The following is a 23,034-nucleotide window of genomic DNA, read 5'->3' as shown; positions in this document are numbered from 1 at the left end:
CTGATGACAGATTGCAGGAAAGGCAATGTAATTTTTTTATATTTTATGTAATTTACGTAATTCCCTCTGCTTTATGCATCATGATCTGATGCAGCCTTTCCTGGCTGTTTGCTTTTCCCTCTTTGTCAGATCCCTTCCAAAAAAACCCAAAACACTGAGGTGTCACTTCATGACCTTCCCTTGGGTGGATTCCCACTGAAAATGCTCCTGAGGAATTTCTGGAGCAATATATTCCACCCACATTTGGGCTTCTGTTGGCTTCTGGAATTCTCCCTTTGTTCCCTGTGGCAGCAGGAAAATTCCCGGTTGAGTTGGATCCAGTCTGGACTCTCCAAGCAGATTTAATTTCTAGACCCAGAGTCTGGAAAGTCTCATTATTCTACAGAGCCCTTCCAGAACCTCCAGCATCAGGGAATCCCTGGTGGAAACAATCCTGTGGCCTCAGTATTTGAGCAGATCCTTCCTCAAAGGCACCTCAAGGACCAGGTCTGGTTCCCAGTTTAAATTCATGGCTGTTTGCAATGTATTTATTCAAAATAGCTGCTTTGGAGCTGTAATGAAGATCAGCCTGAAGCCAGATTGTGGGAAGAAGGGACATAAATTCTCAGGTGCTGCTTGACTTTATAGTTTAACTTTGCATAAAAGGAGGTATTTCAGCTTGGCAGCACTGTGGCTTATCTGAGAGGTGTTGTATATTTGGGGCTTTACTGCTCCTCTAAAGCACAGAATCAAAATGCTTTTTTTTTTCACTAATTAAGCAGCAAATTTGTTTGTGGCTCCTGTGAGTCCTAATGATGATTTTCTGTCCTTGGCTTGGCTATGTTTGTAGATGTGAGGGGGAAAGGTCTGTTCTTGGGGCTTTTTTCAGGCAACTTTAGATTCTTTCAAGGGAGATCTTGTCACAGTAAACATCTCAAGAGGAATTTCAAAAGAAAAAACTAAAATTATTTTAAAAACATATTCTGGGCATTGTCCTTTGACATTCCCCATTTCAGTGATGATTCTCTAACATTGAGCACTGAATTTCTGGAGTGCTGGAGAAGTACCAGATGTTCATGAGCTGGGCTGTGAGACACCTCAGCTCCTCTCCTCTTACACCCTGAAATGTTTTAAGGGATGTTCCACTTGTCCAGCCATGATGGAGGGAAATCCTGGGAATGTGGGGAGCTCCAGGGAGTTCCCTCCAGCCCCAAATCCCACGTTTAGACCAGCAACATCTACATGCAGGAAGCCCTCAGCTGTCCAAGTCTGCACAAGTGAGGGGTTTTACAGCACTACGATGTTTTCCCACTATTTCTTGTACTAATCAAAGCATTACATTCATCTTTTATTTATGCTTTTTGAAATTCTCTTGTTTTAAAACAACCTGCATGCGTGTCTTCATTGACCTGGTTGGGTGTGCTGTTGAATTTTGATGTTTTGAGTCTTGATCAGCTTCTAAACATGCAAATTCTGTTGTTCTGAGATGTGTTTTTCATAAGGCTCCTTGCTTATTGTTAAAATTGGGGGGCAAAGCTACTAAAAGCTTGTTAGTTTTATATAAATTTTCCTAGATTTATGGGTCTCATAGTTTCTTGTGTACTGGTGGAATTTGGGATTACTTCTCCAAGTGATTTTGACAATTTTTAATGGAATAAATTAAGAGCAGCTCCTCAGTTGTTAAGAGAAAAGAAGTGGTGAACCCTTAATCAAACCTGACCACTGGTTTAATTGCTGATCTTTAATGAGGTTATTGATACATTTGAGCATCAATGGTTTCACAGCTTCCTAAATACCCTGACAGATCCCAGAATCCTGGAATGGTTTGGGCTGGACCATCCCTAAATCCCATCTCATTCCAGCTCCTGCCATGGCAGGGCCACCTTCCGTGGACCAGGCTGCTCCAGGTGGCCTTAGGCACTGCCAGGGATCCAGGGGCAGCCACAGCTGCTCTGGGCACCTGTGCCAGCCCCTTCCCTCTCTCCAGGGAACAATTCCTTCCCAAAATCCCATCCATCCTTTCCCCTGGCTGTGGGAGCCACTCCCTGGGTCCTGTCAGTACTCCAGAGCTGAGGAGCTCCTTGTTCCAACACAATCCCCATTTTTCCTGTCAGTTCCACACTTCAGGGCTTTGAGGCTTCACCGAGGTCCCCCAGTCTGAGGGCCATTTTCCAGTGGCATTTCCTGCAGTCCCTTGGAGTGGATCCACACCCAGTGCCCCATGGATGGCACGTGGCTCATTGATGGCTGTTGATGACATTTTTGCTGTTTGGAGGAACATCAGCAGTCAAGTGGCAATATTGGACTTTCCAGAGTCACACTCTCCTGGAGCTTGGCACAGGATTATTTTCCCCTTCCTTCTTCCCAGGCAGTGCAGTAGGAAGTCACTGATGGTAATTGGCCCTGATTTGCATATAGGTGATGGAGTTGTGTGGGGCAGAGCACCCCCGAAGTGCTGGGAAGCTGTGCTGGGATCAAAGGGGCTGTGCAGGAGCTGTTGTCTGACACCAGGCTGGGGGTGTTGTTTGCATTAAACATTCATCACCCTCCCAGCCTGCCAGCAGGAATTCTGGGCTGGGCTGACATGTTTTCATGCAAAATTTATTGGGCAAGACGAGGGCTGTAAAGAGAGATCTCGCTGCCTTTCACCAGCAGCAGAGGGGGAATGCTTGATTGGGAGGGAGGATTCCTCTGGCACGTTTGGGGCCTGTGTTACACCAGAGCTGAGGGGTTGGGAAGGCTGATTCTGTCTCTCCAAGACCTTTTCCTCAAAATCTGACCTGCCAAAATCTATTTCTCAAGGAGCAGAAATGTGCAAACACAAATTGATGTTCAGGGTGCTACAAGGCTTGTTTAATTTGCACTGCTCAGGTCTCTCTTTCAGGAGTTCTTGTTGGTTGTTTCAATTCTCTTTGGAGTTTATTTCAAAGAGGTTTATGAAGAAAATATAAAGTACATTGTGTTTGGTTTGTAGCTCAGGAGTCCAGGAGGAAAATGCATTCATTTTGGAAGTTCTGATCCCAAATAGAGTAAATAAGGATTGCTGCTGGGCTGGACCCTTGCATGCCATGGTTCAACCTTGATCAAATTCTTGTTGTTGAGTTGTAAACATCCTAGAGGAGGTGCTTCCAGGAGAATGGAAATGGGCAGCAGAAATGGGCTGCTGGGAATTGTAGAATGTGGCCAAAAATCCCTCTTAAACATGGACATTCCTAGAAATACTGGAGAACTTCTTTAAAATCTGTTTAAAATTAGCAACTGCATTTTGAATGCTGAAACCAAACTACTCCATCCTGTGGTGGAAAGTAGTTTGAATGCTTATGGGAGAAATATCTTCTGGCAGAAGGGAAAACCCTTTCCTTAATCCAGGTAGGTTTATTTTCAGTGTCTGGGCTAAATTACGAGGACTTTGAGAAGTGCTTGCAGTAAAGTTTTAAGATGCCTGGTAGGACTCCTTGGCTCCAGTGATTTCCTTTGGTAGCTTCTTGAAGAACAGCTTCTAAAATTGAATGAGCTTGAGCCCCTTTGTCCAGCCTGGGATACTCCAGTGGCTGCCAGGCACTTCCTTGGACTCTAATTAGATTTTCCAGGATCTTTAGGATGGCAAAGGAGTCACTTATCCGCAGTAAAACCAAAATGCCTCTTCTATTGATTAATTAATAATTTATTCTTACTCCTTTTGCCTTTCTCTCTACCTCCAGCCTGCAGGCAGAGCCCAAGCATGAGGTGACCGGAGCAGGTAATGAAGAAGTCACCAGCAATAGGTCTCTGGGTGACTCAGAGCAGAGAGATTGAATCCCTTGCCCTGTCAGAATCTGTGTTTGCTGATGGAAAAGGAGCTGAGCAGTTTGGGCTGGTCCCTGCAGTGCCCGGGGGAGGATCCAGGGAACCCCTGGGCGTGTTTGGGGTGATGGGTGAGGATCTGAGCTCTGCTGGGAGGCAGAGGAAGCAGCTGAGAGGCCAGAGCAGGACAGTTTCCTCCCAGTAAGTCAGCCAAAGGCTAATGGGAAGCAGAGGAAGGGTTTTCTCTGAAAAGGACTGAGACCTCCATATGCCCAGAGCAGCTCGAGGGTCACTTGCCTTTGACCGAGATTTGTTGCTATTGTTGTCTAAGCTGTGTTGGCCTTGTTTTTCTTTTTGTTTGCTAAAAATCCTCTTTTAGGACTCAAAAGGCTGGCCATTTATTTAATGGGCAGCAGCATATGGGATGATTTCTTTTCCTTTCACTCCCAGACAGCTGGAAAAGCCAGTGTGGATGGCACACGTGTGTGAGCTGTGGAGCAAAACTGTGCAGGAGGTGCTGGGGAACCACTGGCTCTGGAAAATAAATAGAATTTAGTTCAGGGTAAACATTTCATTTTCATTCATTAAGCACTTTTTGTGCTAAGTACAAAAATCTAAGTTTTGTGTTCAAATTCTGTAGTTCAGACTGTCAGTTAGTGATGGCTGTCAAATGAGCTTCCCTGCTAAATTCATGGACTATGCTGAGGGAATTATATTTCTCCCTATTTCCAGAAATAGGTTTTGGAATGCATTTGAAGGCAGTATCTTCAAAGACACACATTCTTTTAAGCTGTTTAAAATTTTCGAAACTATCCGCTCCTTAAAACTGCCAGCCACCCTGATTGTCCTTTTATAACTATATAATTTGCATTATCCTGGGGTTTGGGGGGAGTCATCCCTTGAACGTGGGGTGTTCCTGCTGAAGGAGGGTTTTGTTTGCCCACATGTCCAAACACACACACGCTCTGAATGTAAACGTGGAGTTTTGGGGTTTTTTTTCCCTGGGACACCTTGTGCTGGGAGAGCAGCTGACTATTGTTTTAATGGCCTCCCTTAATCTGGGCAGGAGGAATCCAAACTGAATGATCCAGAGCTGTGCAAATCCAGTTAGTGTGAGCTGTAATCTCTTTACTGGGTTTAAGGAGTTGGAGTGGCACTGAGACACCCTGCAGATACTGAACAGCAGAGATACAGTAATCACCTCACCCTGCACCCTGCTCCTGCATCCTGCCACTAAACCCACAGTCCCAGCAAGGATTTAGGGAAAACCCAGCCCCAAACAGAAAACTGCTCCTCAGAGCAGGCACAGGAGGGGCAGGTCACACACAGCCCATCTGAAAGATCATGCTGTGGTGAAGGGAAATTGAAATTCACATTAAAATATTAAACTTGCTGTTGCGCCTCGTATTTTGGATTGGGAATGCTTTTTTGGAATGAGCTTACCTGCTTATGGAGATTATAAACCATCCATGGCTGTGATTAGGAAGGGAAGGAGAATCTTTGTTTGGAGGACGCATTTCTAATCCTGGTCTAATTTTGGACCTTTCTGTTGTTTGGAATTATAAAATAATGTGACAAACTTAAATAATTTAAATTGTTATCAGTGATGGGACACGAGGGAATAGTTTTAAATTAAGAGAAAAGGGATGTATGTTGGATATTGGGAAGGAATTCCTGGCTGGGAGGGTGGCAGGCCCTGGCACAGGTGCCCAGAGCAGCTGTGGCTGCCCCTGGATCCCTGGCAGTGCCCAAGGCCAGGTTGGACATTGGGAATTGTAGCACCTGGGACAGTGGGAGGTGTCCCTGCCATGGCTGGGGTGGCCCTGGGTGGGATTTAAGGTCCCTTCCAGCCCAAACCTTTCTGTGATTCCACAATTCACTTCTAGCCCCTGCTTTCATCCTTGGCACCCCTGGTTCTGTGCAGGGCAGGTTGTTCCTACCCAGCAGGAGTGAAACCCTACAGAGTTTATAACCTGTGCTGCCATTTTCCTGCTTGCACATCCTTTCATTGCAGTGATTTTCCATTGAGGAGGGAAGGCTCTTGGATCTTCCCATGGAGGAGAGACTTGCCAACTCAAATTTTCCATTCTGGAACTTGTGGGTCTGGTTCCCAAAGGAGATTTCCAGATGCAGAGGCTGCTCTTGACCTTCACGTCCTTCTTTGTTCATTGAGAATCCCCTGATCCCTTCTTGGAATGATCCCTTCTGGTTCCCCAGCAGGATGGGATGATGTTCCCCATGGAGCAGAGTGGTCCTTGTGACAATAATTCAGCATCGTGTTGAATTTATTCCTTTTTTACTTTTTTTTTTTTTTTTTTTAGATTATGGCAACCTGATGCATTGCACTTTTTCTGGGGCAAAACTCTGGGAATGGCTTCCACTCCAGCCACTGATTTTTACATTATTTAGTGTAAAAACCAACACCTTCAAACATCCATGAGAACAGGGCTGGGAAATGCTTAGTGTGCCTTCCAGGGTGGGAATGGGGAGACCCAGAGGGAACATCTTGGATTCTCCTGGATCCTGCCTCGCTCCTCAGCTGCTCCAGCAGCTGAAGTTCTTGTAATACAAGGCCCATGTAATGGTGAATTATGTTGGGAATGATTTTTCCTGGGCTGAAACTGAAGCAGCAGGACCAGTCCATTCTCTCCAAATGGATTAAGGAATTGATCAGGAAGGTCTGCCTTGGCTGCTCAGAGCAGAATCTTTTGAGGCTGCTTAATGGGATCATGCTGTGTCCAAGAGGGAAAAGGGAATTTTCCATTGATTATTGTCAGGTGGGCATTGAAAAATATTAGGGAAATCCAGACAATGGAGAGTGTTCACCAGAGGAATTGGGATTGCAGGGCCAGTGGTAAGAAGGCGTCATGTGCCTCCCTCTGCCATCTCCCTTTTTCCTTTTTACTTCCTCCTTTGCTCTGCCTTTATTTCCTGGCCACACTAAACAGTATGAAAAAAACCTGGGTGAAGTTTTGGATGATGTTGCAGTGGGAGTTTCTGCTTGGAGTTAATTTACAGGTCCCCTGTGGGTCAGAAGCATGAAGAGGGAAGAGAAGGAAGGGGTTTATAAGGAGTGAGAGCCACTAAATCTGATTTAAAGGGTCACAGTGTGCTTTTTATTGAGGAGGACAAAAGATTAAAGTCCATCAATTAATTTATTTTAAAAAACAAAGCAAGCTTTAGGCCCCAGAACTTGTTGGAAACTCTGTCCATGAGCTTCAAAGATAATTTTAATAGTTCTGCTGCTTTTTTTCTTTTTTAAACATTCATGCTACAATAACTCAGTAAATGGAGAGTGGATAATTAGGTCTTGATGTTACAGGCTCAAAATTTTATATGCTGTAGGTTTTAGATATAATTTTTGAGAATTCTACTCTGCCCTGTAATATATTCTGACTCGTGCCTTATTTTTAGGTTGTGCTTCTCACATTGTTATGGGAGAGGAATTTTTTCCTGACAAAGTTTCCTGGGATTTGATATCTGTATTTCCTCCAATGTCCAGCCTGGCCTTGGGCACTGCCAGGGATGCAGGGGCAGCCCCAGCTGCTCTGGGAATCCCATCCCAGCCAGGAATTCCCAGTTCCCAATCTCCCACCCATCCCTGCCCTCTGGCACTGGGAGCCATTCCCTGTGTGCTGTCCCTCCATCCCTGTCCCCAGTCCCTCTGCAGCTCTCCTGGAGCCCCTGCAGGCCCTGCCAGGGCTCTGAGCTCTCCCTGGAGCCTTTTCTCCTCTCATGGTCGGTTGTTTCTCTTCTCTGTCCTGCAAGTTCTGGAGCCACTTTTGGAGCAGGGCCTGGTGCCAGAGGAAGGGGCAGGGACTGATCCCAGGGAATTGCCCCAGACCAGAGGGGCTCTGGAGCCTCCCAGGGGCAATTCCAGTGCCGTGCCCTGGGGTGGCACCAGGTGAGCCCTGCGGTCCCTCCCTGGGCTGGGCATGGAGCAGCAATCTGGGCAGGGCTGCAGAGATTCCCCCACAGAAATGCAGCCCCAGAGCAGAGGGTGCATTGGAGCTGCTTCAAGCAGTGCTGGTAAGGGGTTCATCACCACTTATGCAATATTTTTATTGGAATATTTACCAATATAGCCAGAAGGGATGTGCCTTGGCTTGTCTGGCCCTTGCAGGGTGGGGAAAGGAGGGATGATTGACACACCTGAGAGGGAATGGTCAGGGGAGGGACCCAGGTTCTGGGGTAAACCTTGAAATCACACCTCAACATCTTTTAAAATATATTCCCCTTCAGTGCTTTTCAAAGCTCTGTCCAAATGGGTTTTGTAGCAATTCTGAAAATTTTACTTGTCTTAGATAAATGATCCTTCCAGTAAGAGCCAGGACTTCTCTCCCAAACCCCTTCCCATGTGGAGAACGTGTGGTGAAATCCCTTTTTTGGGCAGCCTGGGAAGGGCCATTTTGGGAGTCCAGGATCCCATTTCAGCGTGGCACTTGTCACCCACGGTCCCAGTGCTGTCCCTGTGTGCCAGCAGGAAGGCAGGGCTCAGTTTGCAGGCACTGCCTTCCCTGCTCTGCCTTTAATCTGTGCTGTGTTTATGTAATGCAATAGAAATGTTGCTAACGTGATTATACTTTTCTATCTTATTAGCTTCAATACTGAGCACAATAAAATGGAAAACTGTTTAAATGTTATGTTTAAGTGCTTGAGATAAGAGTTCTTGTAAATGAAATGTGATTACATTTCTGTAATAGATCTTCTCTGTCTGCTCGGACTTTGTTGAGCAATGTAATTCTTTTGGGATTGCTGTTTCTAAGTTTGATTTCTTTTTTTTTCCCCTTTAATTTTGATAGAACCAGCCATGTAAAATGTTACACACCAGCAGACAATGCACAGAAATCTCTTGAAAAGGCAGGGCTTCCTGTGTGAGGCGCAAAACTGGGGCTCCATAGTTCTCTTTGTGATAACCAATTTGAATTAAACATAATTCCCCAACATCACCTTGAATTTCCATCTGTGTAACCCCGATGTTCTTAGGGGGTTTTGCATTTACCTAATGCTCTGGGCTATTTTCCCTCAGCACGGATGGCAAACTGTGACTATCTCCAAACTGTAGATGATATGAATAACAATTGTTTGCTGATCTTCCCCTGTATCTCCCTGCATAACCTGCAGCCTGCAGAGGCTGAGGAAGTGGCAGATAGCTTTTGTCATCCCTTATCCGGGCTGTACACTTGTAAGGAAGAGCAGGGATAATCGCCTAAATCTAATTAGGGGTTAAAAGAGGCCATGACTGTGATGTGGCAGTGAGACACCTTACTGTAGCAATCCTGTTTGCATTAGAAAAATAAGGTTGTCATATTGATTATTCAAATGAGCTTCCATTGGCCATGGCTCAATGGCTGCTCTGCAGCTGAAGCTCTGGAAGGTCCCAGCTTTGGAGCATACATTATGTGATGTCTTGTTTGCTCATTTCAGGGCTTTAAACCTGAGGCTGAGGGAGTTTTGTCGTGACAATTAAGGGTTTAAGTGACCACTGGAAAATGAAGTTGAGCTTGCCTGGGTGATGGCTGCGATTGCTCCAAGCCATTCAATGGGGGCCAATGAATTTGCTTCACATCCTTTATGGAGAAATCAGTATTGGAGTTAACAGATCTTGTTTGTGCATTAATTGATGTTTAGTTCAAAGTCAAACAGAGCTGAAAAGAATAAAGTAATTGCATTCAGATCAATTCCACGTCCAAGAGATAGTGAATTCCCCTGGCTCTGACTTTAGGGGCTGCCTTTTAATTTTTAAAAAAATGTTTATCTGGTGCTGGGCTATTACAGCTTCTCAAATATTTCTCAGCACTTGGCTTTTTGTCACTTCCAGTCAGTTCTGTGACATCCTGCAAGTGCAGGAGATGCTTCAGGATGTGCTGATTTCAGCCTTGCCTGTTACCTGGTAATGTAAATGCCAGATGCAGGATGGAAAAAAGTGTTTTAAAAAACCAATTTATTAATTAAAAAAATATTTTTGGTCCTTCTGTAGTACACCAAGTACCATGTGCTAGGCTGTGTTTTATGTACAAAGAGTGGACATTTTTCTAGTGTTCCTACCATTGGTTTGTGCAGCTTCTGGAATTCTGTAAATCATTACAGATTTACAAGGAAGAGCCCACCTTGAATCCCAGACATGAAGCAGAGTTTGCGAATTTTACCCCATAGTTGAAATTATTTCCCCCATTTCACCTGCAGTTTGAACATTGTTCACTCCAGCTGTTGGCTGTGCTGGGCAAAAAAATACATCTAGAGATACTAAACTGTTTTATCTTCTTGCAAATAGGTACAAAGTTTTCAAAATTAATATTTATTATTACTATTTAAGAATTATAATTTTTATTGATTAATAATAAATCATTATTATTTTAAACTAAAGTTTTTTTATTTCTTCACTCGATTCTTCCAGTTTCTTCCATTCTCTGCTTTTGGTACTGGATGAGTAAAATTTGTAAAATTTTACTCACCAAAAAATTTACTTTCGTAAATTTTTTGTGAAAAGTAAATTGTAAAATTTACTTTTACAGTAAAAAAATTAACTGTAAAAGTTATTCACTCAAATGCTGACCTGGTTGACTGAAGCCATGATGACCAGAGGAGGGGGATATTTTTAATATCTATATTTTAATATATTATTTATTTATGTTGCTGGACCATCCTGGCCTGTTTGAAAGGCCTGAAAATTGTCAAAAAACATTGATGTAACTTTGCAGCATCTTGCTTGGACTGGAAGTTAAGCAGTGGCTTATCCTGTGCTGCCTTTGTGTGAAAGTCCTGAGCTTTGTGCTGATCCCATGGATGTGTTTGACTGCTTGGAGCAGTTCCAGTTCCACCTTCTGGGGACTCCCCTTTGTGGCACTTCTTTGCAAGGCACAATAATTTTGTCTGTTGAAATTGCAGCTTTCAGCCCAAACTGAAAATGGGTGAAAAGCCAATATATGAGGGGTATGTTTTTCAGCAATATCAAGGTGTTGTTTGTGGAGATCAGTCTCTCATTTTGCACATTCATTCTAAATAAAAATTTAATAAATTATCCATTTATTTATTATTTTGTAAATTTTCTCTTAATCCCTTTGAGCCACAAGTATTGCAATGTTCTCTACCACGTTCTTCTTCCACCAGCAGTTAGCAAAAATGCAGTTTGTTGTGATTGTTGTCACTGAGATTGTCTGGATGCATTTCCTAAAGAGAGGGAAATAAGACAAATCTGAGGAGTGTTGCAATAGGGAAAATCCTTGATCCTGGGAGCATCACAAAGAGGCAGAACTTGCAGTTGGCAAAGGGGTTTTTGGCTGCTCCTCCTTTCAGAAATTATAAAAGCTCAATTCACCCACGAGCTCAGCTGACTCTGGGCTGGCTGAGGTCACCACCTTGAAATTTGAGGTGAAAATAAGAATTTTAAAGTGAAGCAGCAGCACTTTGGGTGCATCAGTCTGCAGTGGTTCAGGAATGGTTGGCTCAGTGATTTTTGGGGACGTTTTCCAGCCTTTGTGAGAGCCAGGGGAGGTTCAGGTTGGACTTTGGTTGGAATTTCCTCCCTGAAGGATTGGTTCAGCACTGGCAGGGCAGTCCTGGAATGGTCACAAGATTGGATCTCCATTTCATAACCTGATTTCATTGCAGGATTTGGTCGAAGGCTGGACTTTGATGGTCTTGGAGGTCTTTTCCAGCCTCAGTGGTCGCAGGAGGTCCCTCCTGAGCAGAGCTGGGGGACTGCTGGAGGGGACACATGACACAAAAACCTGGGTACAGTTCACTGGGTGCGTTTGGAGCTCGAGGTGCTTGGGGATATTCCCCTGGTCCTTTGAGCATTTGGGATTCTTCCCTCCAGTGTCAGCTGGATCATCCACGTTCCCTTTTGTATGGGCTGGGAATCCTCTGGGAAGGGCTGCCCTGCGAGGATCTGGCCACTTATTTGGTGTTTTTATTTTAAATAGAATATTTCACTTCACCTCCAAGACTTGCAGGTACAACAGGAGGTGCTGGTTTTAACCATCAACCTCTAAATTCCTTAGGATCCAGGTTTCCTTGGAGCCTGCCTTGTTTATGGTGCTCAATTCCTTCAGGAGTCTCTTCTCTCTATACTAAAAAACAACCTTTGAAGGAAAACTTGGCTGTAGAATGAGACATGTCTTATATTTTTGTCTGGTTTTGGTCTCATTTGGTGGTAAGTCAATAATGTGCAGCAGTAATTATTTTGATTTCATTGAAGAAATGCCAGAACACAAAATGTTTTTGGGAGATTCTGGGGGAAGGTGTCCCTGGGGAGCTGGAATGGGATGGGTTTAAGGTCCATTGCAACCCGAACCTTTCTGGGATTTTGGGATTCCTGATCTAGAGCTTGGCTGGCACTTTGCTGGGAGTTTGTTCCACCCTGCAAAGCCACTCCTGCTCTGTTTCCACTGGAAGTGCTGGGAGTGAGGAATGCCAAAGCAAACTGGTGGTGTTGGCTTTTCATGGCAGCAAAAGGTTAAAAAAGCAAATTACTGAGAGCAAGAGAGTGAAATGAGTGAGGCCAGTGTGGTGTGTAAGAATTTTAGGTTTAATAATTGGTGGAATGAGGAGCCTGAAGGAGATTCTGGTGCTACTCAAGGAGCATGAAGAGCTCAGGCAACTTTGCTTGGTGCTTTTGGGGTTTTTTTAGGCTGTCAGATTTTCTACCAAAAACACAAATTGTGATTTAGGGGAACTTGCAGATCTTTCCTTGTTCTCACCCTGCTGTGGTGCACATCAGCCTGTGTCTGTGTTTCCAGCCCTGTCCCAAAGGTGCCCAGCCTTGGTTTGGGCTGAATCCTGGGAAAACCAAGGTGAGAACTTTAGTGATCCCTGTCCATCTCCTCTCCTTTACGAGCTCCAAGTAGCTGCTTTTAATTTTGATTTTTTTCCCCTCATGCTTTTATTAATTTCAAAGCATTTCCAGGTTATTTTGTCATTGTCTCTTAGGCTTGGGTTTGGTCAGATGTGTTTGAGACTTGCAATCAGTTTCTGTTTTAATTTCCTTTTGATGAAATATTATTTCTTCCTCTTCATTTGTGGCCAAGGAACTTGAGGAATTCCCCCTCAAGCTTGAACAACTTCAGCTCTCCCTTTTAAAATTTTATGAATTTGTCTTGCAACACAGCCCAGCATGGAAGTTGTTGGAAGATACTACTTCCTTCCTTACTGGAAGTTAGACTGGGCTGTGTGGAATGAGCATCCTGGAGAGACCAAGAGACTTCCAAAGGTTTTCCTTAAAGCTACATTGAGTTGAGATTAAAAAAATATAATAAATTAATTGTGGAGGAAAGCCTGAAACTCAAATCTCTTCTGACCAAAAAAGCTGAGGTAGGTGAGGAGAGGAAATATTCTCAGATCAAGTGGATTTGCTCTGTTTGGGAATGGGGAAACTCTTGTCTTGTGCAGGAATGAAAAGCTGAGATATTCTGAGAATATTCTGAGATCAGCCTGGGCTGGGTGGAAGGAGGGAGAGGAATTAAACCAAAGTCACCAACTCAACCCAGCAGCATTTCCAAGCTGGGTTTTCATCCCTCCCCACAGGGATGCCTAAACCCCCAGGAGGTTTCAGGCTGCTCAAATGGGACCAGATGCAGTCCCAAGGGCTGAATTCCAGCCAGGTGGGAATTTGTGGGGCTGAACTTGACCATGACTCCTCTTCAGGGATATTGGAAACCTCTGTTCAGTCTTTGCTTGTAAAAGCTGTGCATCCAAGGCTTGCTGGGTGTCCTGGTCCTTCCCTGAGCTGTGGAGAGGAGTTGGTTGTTGGTTTATTGTTTTTTAATCAGTTGTTTGTTTTTCAGCAGTGTTGGTGCCATCCTGCTGCTGGCTAGAGAGCACGTCCCAAACTTCTGCTAGGGCTTTTGTTGTTTTTACTTTATTAATCTTCCTTCCTTTTTTTTTACTTTATTCATCTTCCTTCTTTCTGACCTGCTGTTTGAAATCTGTCACTGTCTCTTAATTCCTATTCTAAGTGCAACGTCTTGTGCTCTTTCAAAGTCCTTCAAAATTGTGCGAATTTTAAATTAATTTTTATTTCAATTAATTTTTATTTTGAACTATGGGGCGGCAGGGCATCAAAACCAGCTGTATCCTATTCCTTCATAGATAGAGGCATTTAGGCTTTGGGTTTGTTCAAGTGTTTTTTTAATTATAAGAACATCTTTGCGTTTAGAAGCTTTGAAGAACTTGTGAAGTGCAAAGAACAAAAATGAACCTGTAACTTGTGGTGTTTGGATTTTCCATAAAAGAAAGCCTGAATAGAAAGGAACATTTGCATGAGAAGGGTGGGGAAGAAGTTGTCTGACTTCTAGTGATGGGTTAGAAAAACAATCAAAAATCTGAGTTCTGTAGATAGAAAAGAAGTGATGGGTGAGGTGGGTCCCTGGGTTTGAGGGAAGAGATTTTTAAATTAATAGAATAAATTAAAAATATGTACAGCTCTGTATTGGTTATAGGTTGGATAAGCTGAGCTCAGTTCAGATATTAAATATAAATTTAGCTTTGGTCTCTGAACTCAGATCTGTGGGGATTAAAGAAAGAAGGAAAAAATTGGGAAAAAAAGAGTAATTTGTTTCTAAAGTCAGTATAGAAGCTTTAAATTGCTTTGTAGAATCCTTGAGGTTGGAAAAAAAATCTCTGAGCTCATAAATCCCAACCTTTGAATATGCATATGCAGTATGCAATAGAATGATATCTGTGCAAGGGAACCAAGGCTGTGTCTTGTAATGTGAATTTTGAGCAGTGAGCAAAAGCTTGAAGAGTTTTATTCACAGGTCTTAGTGGAAAGTTGCACGCCAGCAAATAAGTTTAAAATACTTAATAAACTTCTACACGATTTTCTCCTCTTGGGAAGAATTCATGGCACAGAGTCTTAGAAAAGAAATACAAATAATTAACTCAGATAAATTGGAGGTTGCCTTGTTTCCTAGGCAGAAATCCTTTAATTGGTAACTTTATTTTTGCTGAATATTTAATGAGCAACTGGCAAATGTTTCCACAAGCACAATTTTCCATGAGCATTTAGTATTTTTTGAGCAATTTATAATGAATTTAGACAAAGATGGAGCCATTCAAACCCAATATAGTTTCACTGTGGTGTGAAGCATTTACCAAAGATTATTGCAGAACTTGTTTAATGTGCATAGAGAGTTTTAGAAAACCAACCCCAAACTAAACAGGCTTGAGGTTTCCTTGTGGGATTTTTTTTTTTTTTATCACCAGACTGAGGGCCTGAAGGAATAGAGGAAGTGAATGGACACCAATGTATCCAAATATCTCATTTTGCCTAAAAGCAAGTGCCGGCAGATAAATGCCCATAAAGGGATTTCTTTCTTAAGCCCCATGGATTTTTTTTTCTGCAACTTTTTGTGTGAGTTGGAAATGAAAACCATTCATCCAGTGCCCCAAAGAAGGGCCTTATTGAATGGAATAACAGTGTAATGTACCATTGAAGGCAGGATTGAAAGTGATTATCTTGTTAACTCTTGACAGTTACCGCCAGCTTGAAATAGAACTGGCAGGCTTGATTTGCAAATGAATTAGAGCTTTTTCATTTGGTGCCAGGATCATCTTTTTATATTCTGATATGACAGATGCTATGTTCCATGCTTTTGTTTCTCTTCACTCTTCTACTTGCAAATAAAAAACAAAAGATTATGATAGTAATTTTATTTGCATCTTTTCTCTAGGAGTTTATTCTTTGTCTCGAAGTTTTTAATCTTATATTTTTTTCAAGAATTTGTTTAAGAATAGTATTGTTCCCGCAGAATAAAATTTCATTAGGTTAAGTACAGTAGTAATTGGGTGAATGAGGGGGATTTAGAAGCTTTCAGCAAATGGAAAATTGATTGTACTCAAATTGTTTTAGTGCTTAGAACATTTAAATTTCCTCCCTGACTTACACTTGCATTTAATACTCCTCAGTACCAGGAGCAGAGGAGAAGCTCACAGAGTTTCAGTATTTCTGCTAATGGCAGCACACGTGTAATTAGTGGCAGCCATAGTGCTGTGTTTATATTCTGCAGCCATCCCAGCCCAGATGGGGAGGTGTTGGGTATGATAATTATTGTGCTCTGCCTCTATGTTCCTCATTAACCTGTAACACTCTCTACCAGTCCAGAGAGTTTTTCCCATAGTTGTGCTTCCCAGGACTGGAACTTGCTGGGCTTTGTTTAATATTCAGCCCAGCCTTGTGGGCATTTCCAGCGCCGGGCTCGCTGCTCCCTCTGTAATCTGGTTTGTTCTTGGGGGCTAATTAGCAGCACTTCCGACTGCCACTGATGTCCATTATGGAAATGTTTCCCTACACTTTCACCTACAGGATGTGTTTTAATTGAATATCTACTAAATAATATTACAGAGAAGGTAAACCAGGCCAAAGTTGTCTAATTTATTTAAGGCTGGTTAACAGAGACGGTGACATTGCAGAGCCTGATGTTTAATTGCCTGTGTTTGCTGGGAATGCAGACTGGGAGGAACAGGATTTCATTCCTGGTGGAGGGAACAGGAGGAGAAATGCCACCCAGCCAGCCAGAACCAGGGGAAAATCCAGCCAAAATCAGGGAAGAATCAGCCCAGCCAAAGCCAGGGGAGAACCAACCAAACCAAATCCAGCCAAAACCAGGGAAGAGCCAGCCCAGCCAAAATCATCCAAAACCAGGGAAAACCATCCAAACCCCACTCTAAGTAGGAAAACTCCAATGATTTGCACCTTGTGATGTCCTTGGAATCACCAGGTTGAGTTGAGGAATGCCTTTAAGGCAGCCGAACAGAGGAATCAGCTTTGGTCATTTATGGGGTTTCCATACCCAGCCTGAAGCCTCCATGAAACAAAACCAGGAGATTTTGGGTGGTTATTTTGTCTCTTGTTTATCTGAGAAATACATGCAAAGAAGGGCAATATTTTTGTAGGGTCTGTTTGAAATTACTGCTTTTATCAGCACTGTATTTTGGAGTTCTCCCTCTCTGTTTAGTTTCAGTGTTGATATTGCATAGAATCTCGGATTTTACTCTCTGAGCCAGGATTATTATATATTTCCCCTGCTGAATATTTGATAAGGTCTCTTGGGTACTGATTTTCCTTCTTTCTAGGATAACATATTATGGAAATTGTTTCACCTTGTGTCCTGTTTAAAGTCCTGGTTTCAGCATGATTCAGTTTGGTTTGCATTATATTCCATGGAGTTCCTTGGCAGTTCCAAGTTATTCCAGAGTGTTTGTGTGGGGGCTGACTTTGGCTTTTCATCCTGCTTTAACTAAGTGACCTTCATAGGATCATCTTGGGGTCTTTATTGCATTTAAATTTATTAGTAATTGGCCGAAGTTCCTTCTGGTTTTTCCTGAGATAAATTATTTGGATAATGGGAGGGATCCACAGGGACCAAGACCACCAAGTTTGGAGTCTTCACACTCCAGAATCAGCTCCAGATCATTTGAAGTTGGTGCTTGGTAAGAACAAAACAACATTGCACACTTTAAAAAATATATAATGGGTGCTTTTCCTATCAAGACGTGAGATTCCCAAACTATTTGTTCTTCTTGATGAGTTTGTTGTGCAGGAAAAATTGGAAAGAGCAGCAAAAAAATGACAAGTTCAGCAATGTCTCATCTTGGGATATCCTGAGGTAGAAATAAAGTTGTGTGATCACATGGAAATCTAATTCTCTTCCAACTGCACCTTCCAAAAGCCCCTTTGACCTGAGTTTTCCTGTAATGTCCATGTAGGTATAAATAACCCAAAGGATTATCCTGCAGCCTATGGCTTCTCACCCAGAATCTATGGCAAAGACAATTATTAGTTATTAATTAACTGTGTATTAATTCTACAGTTCTTGGGTGGAACTGCTGTAAATTCACTGGAGAGTACATTATGTGTGAAATGTTCAGCTGTTTTATAGTACCTAAATGGGGTCTTTTGAGGATAGTGCACATTTTTCAGCTCCCTTGATTGATGGTTAGTTTGATACAGGGAGTATTTTTAGGAACATGAATATGTTCCAGATTAAAATCATTATTTCAACAAGTTCTAGGGAATATTTTTTATTTAATTTACTAGCAAAGGAAGTTCACACCACCTCAATTAGTTACTGTAGGTTTAAGTAATCCCAAACCTGGCAAAACCTGGAGAATTCCAGAATGGTTTGGGTTGGAAGGGACCTTAAAATTCCTCCAGTTCCAGCCCCTGCCATGGGCAGGGATGGAACTTCCTTAACTGAATTCCAGCTTCTTGCTACAGGTCCCTGATGACCAGGATTCAGATGGAGCTGGAATGTTTTCCCCTGGCATTGCTGAAAAGTTTGGATGAACCTGAGTATGATATTTCCTGGGTTTAATGGATGACTTTAAATATATATGCATGTCAAGTGGTGTTTTACTGCAAATCCTTGGCCAAAGTGGGGAAAAATTCCAAACCTTCTCTGGTAAAACAAGGAAAACTCAGGAATAAAATCAAACTTGCCTAATGAACCAAAGAAAAGAAGGTGCTGCACTGGAGATGGTATGAAAAGCAAATATATGGGGAAGTCTGGGCTATAAAATGGAGTAAAACATAATTACCTGGTAATGATACCAGATTAATGGTGTCTTTTGTGTTGTGAGCATTGGAATGTTGGATGTGCATAAAGCTGCTCCTGGCTTTTATTTGTGGTGTTTAATGGTTTAAAATTCTGCAGGCACTCAAGGGTGTGTGGGAGAGACTGAGCTGTGGCCACAGGTCTGATTTTGCCTAAAACAACATATGAAATATAGTAATAATTGGAGCCTTATTTGTATGATTTGTTGTACAAATAATATAATTTAAATATGTGGTTATTTCACATAATTATAAAAATGCAACAGATGTTGTAGTATAATTTAAAGTATGTATTTTAAATATATAATTGTTAGATATATTTATATAAATATAAGGGTAATTATGTAATATAATTTATAGTATGTATAATGTAACATAGAATGGGATGCAGAATATAATTGCATAAGATCTCTAATATAATCTATGGGCTAACTAAAAGATAAACCCTGCCATAGCCTGGCTGATTGATGCCCTGCAGCCTGAGGGTGGGAAGAGGTTTTCATTGGAAGTGACAGGTGCCCCAAGGTTTATTTAGGACAAGCTCAGCCTTGTCCTGGTTAGTTTGATAATGTTTTCCTTATGGATGTTCCAGCAGTGCATTTCCTGCGTTAGGGCCTTGTGCTACACCAATATTCCTGTCTGGGCTGCCTCAACTACAAATTGGCTGAACAGCCCGTGACACTTTTTCAATATTATTGCATTAAACCAAGTGGATTTTGATTGATAACCTAATATTCAACTAATGCAAAACATCAATCATGGCAAGTATATTAATTATTTAATATTGCAGCCTAATTCAGGAATCGATGTGCTGCAGGAGGGGAAGGGAAACTCGCTGTTCCCAGAAGGTTTGAGACAGGGCATGATTAAAAAACAGCCCCACCAAGCCCCGCTCTGCTCCCGTGCATTGGTTCGATACAAATCTTTATTCATTTGCCAATAATCTCCTCACATTTTCCACTTCAGGACCTTTTTTATCAGTTTTGAGGCCTGGAATTGAATTAGGGCTGCTTTCAGCACAGGCTGAGGGAGGTGCACGGATATTGATGGCAGGGATGGGGCTGGCCTGGAGCTCCTCCAGCCCTGCCCTGCGTCCTCTCCCAAAGCAGCTCCACCTCCGAGGGCCAGGTGGAGCCTCCAGAAGGGATCAGGGAATCATGGAATGCTCTGGGTGGGAATGGAGATCAATCCCATCCATCCCACCCCTGCCATGGCCATCCCCTGGGAGATCCATCCCATCCCTCCCATCCATCCCCTGGGAGATCGATCCCATCCATCCCCTGGGAGATCAATCCCATCCATCCCACCCCTGCCATGGCCATCCCCTGGGAGATCCATCCCATCCCTCCCCTGGGAGATCCATCCCATCCCTCCCATGGGAGATCCATCCCATCCATCCCATCCATCCCCTGGGAGATGGATCCCTCCCATGGGAGATCAGTCCATCCATCCCATCCATCCCACCCCAGCCACGGCAGGGACACCTCCCACTGTCCCAAGTGCTCCAACCCCAATGTCCAGCTTGGTCTTGGACGTTCCAGGGATGCAGGGGCAGCCCCAGCTGCTCTGGGAATCCCATCCCAGCCAGGAATTCCCAATTCCCAATCTCCCACCCATCCCTGCCCTCTGGCACTGGGAGCCATTCCCTGTGTGCTGTCCCTCCATCCCTGTCCCCAGTCCCTCTGCAGCTCTCCTGGAGCCCCTTCAGCCTCTGGAAGGGCTCTGAGCTCTCCCTGGATCTTCTTCCTGTCTCCAAAATTGGGATAAATCCTGTAGGGCTGAGAAATTAAATTCTTTCAAAGTCAAACAACTAAAGTACTTATTTTTTATTTTTCCCTCTCACTTCATTAATGACATTTAAACAGAAAAAAACCTTCATACCAGATTCTGAAAAGCTTTAGGAAATGATAAACAATTAGCAATTTTAGTACTAGTAATTAGTAATAGTGTAGTGTTAACTGGTTCCCTGCAGCCCTCACGGGCTGGTTTCTCTGTTTGCTGTGGGAATGACCCACCTTCCAAGAGGGAATGTTTGAATTAGGCAGAACCTGGGGCTGATGGAAGCAGGAATCATCTCCTTGTCTGGTGGGTTGGCATTTGGGGAATTTTTAATTTGTTTTCCATTGGATTTCGTCTTTTTTTTCCATAGCATGATATGTTAAAGATAGATTTTCCCTCTGAATTTTTGTTTTTCAGATTTTTTACTTGGATACTTCAGTCCATTCTTTTTGCAGCTGCCTTTATGTAAAATTCTTCCCATTTTCTCTCTGTACCTTTGTACTTTTTGCAGCTTTCAGGGACTGGGTGCCCAGCTCCAGCATGGCTGCCGCAAGCCATGGAATTAATGACAATTCCTTCTCTCCATCCCCTTGGAAAGGGGCAGGGAATTTCATTGTGGGAGTGGTGGCAGGGCAGAACCAGGAGGCACCAAACACAGATTTGATAAACAGCCCCATTCCCTGATTCTTTCCAGTGTAAATAGTGGGATAATTAGATTAAAATGTTAATTTAAATGTGTATCCTGTGACATTGCGACAGTTTGTACAATTTCAGGGCAGGTACTGTCTGAGAGTTGAATTCTGTCATTGAGCATTAGGATAATCAATGTTTTTTAGGTGTTACAGGTAAATATATGTATTAAAATTAAAAATTGGACACACTGGAGAAATTACCCAGCTTTGCCATTTCAGAGTTAAACAGAAATCGTTGCAGACAAGGGTTTAGCAACTATTTAGAACTTTTGTTCTTCTCTTACAGGGACTCTGCAAACATCAAAGCTGGATTAGAACATCTGGTAAGTTTTAATTTTCTCTTGAACATTTGCATCATCTTTGATATCTGCATTCCAAATGAACACTTTTGAATGAGCTTTGAATACCTTGAATTGAGAAAGTCAACCATTTCCCAGAGGGTCAGGCTACTGTTATTATGTGAAGGCACTCACATTTTCATTTATCTCCCCATTTCAAGGGAATTTTAATTTTTTTAAATTACTTTTTTTTGATGTCGAGATGAAATAAACTGGACTACAATCCTTGGATTGATGATTGCCTTAATTATAAACAAAAATTGTTTGGTGTTGGATTTTTGGCATATCCTGATCTGAAAACAACAAACTTGTGATTAAAAAAAAAAGCAAAAAAAAAAAAAAAAAAAAAAGAGCCAGGGACACAATCAAATATTGCATGCATAAATATGGTGTGTTTGAGTCATTTGGAGGCTTTGAAAGAAGTGCACAGCTTTGTGTTTTCTCTTGTCTTTGCTTTATGAATAATGGATCGACTTAAATTCCATTCAGGGCTGCAGTAGGAAATAATAATTGAGGTGCAAAATATTTCTGGTTTAAGTAAACATATTAAACCCACAAGTGATGACAAGCCAGGCTTAGCATTAAAAACTCATCAGTTGATCAAAACTGGGAAAAATAAAATCTTGTCACAAGTCAGAAGCAGTTGAGCCTCACATGTTGGTACCAGCAGTCAGTGGAACATTAAATAGTTGATGTAAAGTGATTATTAAATCCCATTAAATGAAAATATTCACTATTAATGGCGCATCCATCCTGAGAAGGGTTTAATTTTGTCATGGAATATCTGAGTAATCCCTGCTGTTCCATAGTGCTGTGAAAAACTTGGTGTGTCTCTTTGGACAGAGCTGCTTTCCTCTGGTTGCTTCCCATTCTGGGAATCACCTGGGAAGGATTTGGAGGAGCTTGGGCACCAGGATCTCCTTGGAGTGCCAGAGGGTGGAGAGGATGGAGATCCTGGTGGGATGGAAGGGATGGAGGTCCTGGTGGGGTGGAAAGGATGGACATTGTGGAATAGAGGTCATGGTGGGATGGAGATGATAGTGGGATGGAAATGATGGAGATTGTGATGGGATGGAGGTCATGGTGGGATGGAGAGGATGTAGATCCTGGTAGGATGGAAAGGATGGAGTTCCTGGTAGGATGGAGATTGTGATGGGATGGAAAGGATGGAGATTGTGATGGGATGGAAAGGATGGAGATTGTGATGGGATGGAAAGGATGGAGATTGTGATGGGATGGAAAGGATGGAGATTGTGATGGGATGGAAAGGATGGAGATTGTGATGGGATGGAAAGGATGGAGGTCCTGGTAGGATGGAGATCTTGGTGGAATGGAGAGGATGGAGATCCTGGTGGATGCAAAGGATGGACATTGTGATGGGAGAGAGGTTGTTGTGGGATGGAAAGGATGGAGGTCATGGTGGAGTGGAGAGGATGGAGATCCCGGTGGGATGGAGATCATAGTGGGATGGAAATGATGGAGATCCTGCTGGGATTGAGATCCTGAAGCTCCTCCTTTCTAAAGGTGTCCTGTGAGATGTGTTGGGAATCACCAAATGCAATAAAGAGCAGAGTTCTCGGAGCAGTTGGAAAATCCACTTTGTTTGCTGCTTCCAGGGGTGTCTCACCTGCAGGGTGAATCCCTTAAAGGTCTTTATTTTGATTTGATAATCTCTTATTGGATCCCTTCTCTAAAATTGTATTTTACAATTTGGGATTTACAAGAGTCTGGGCTGACAGGACACAGGGAATGCTTCAAACTGGAAGGAGTAGGGTTAGATGGAATACTGGGAAGGAATTCTTGGCTGGGAGGGTGGGCAGGCCCTGGCACAGCTGGGGCTGCCCCTGGATCCCTGGCAGTGCCCAAGGCCAGGCTGGACAGGGCTTGGAGCAGCCTGGGACAGTGGGAG

At 43.0% G+C, this 23,034-nt stretch overlaps 1 protein-coding gene across 1 annotated transcript in view; it reads left to right on the top strand.

Moving 5' to 3' along the window:
• The window catches only part of RSRC1 (arginine and serine rich coiled-coil 1), a 98,008-nt gene that overhangs the window by 25,201 nt on the left and 49,773 nt on the right, over positions 1-23,034 (top strand). Inside the window, exon 6 of the mRNA XM_063167425.1 lies at positions 21,074-21,110. Coding sequence (XP_063023495.1) covers positions 21,074-21,110 — 37 coding nt within the window. The remainder of the gene's footprint in view (positions 1-21,073; positions 21,111-23,034) is intronic.

The sequence above is a fragment of the Melospiza melodia genome, chromosome 12, assembly GCF_035770615.1.
Source record: "Melospiza melodia melodia isolate bMelMel2 chromosome 12, bMelMel2.pri, whole genome shotgun sequence".
NCBI classification, from domain to species: Eukaryota; Metazoa; Chordata; class Aves; order Passeriformes; family Passerellidae; genus Melospiza; species Melospiza melodia.
The sequence above is the reverse complement of the archived record's forward strand: the minus strand, read 5'-3'. Positions and strand labels throughout refer to the sequence as shown.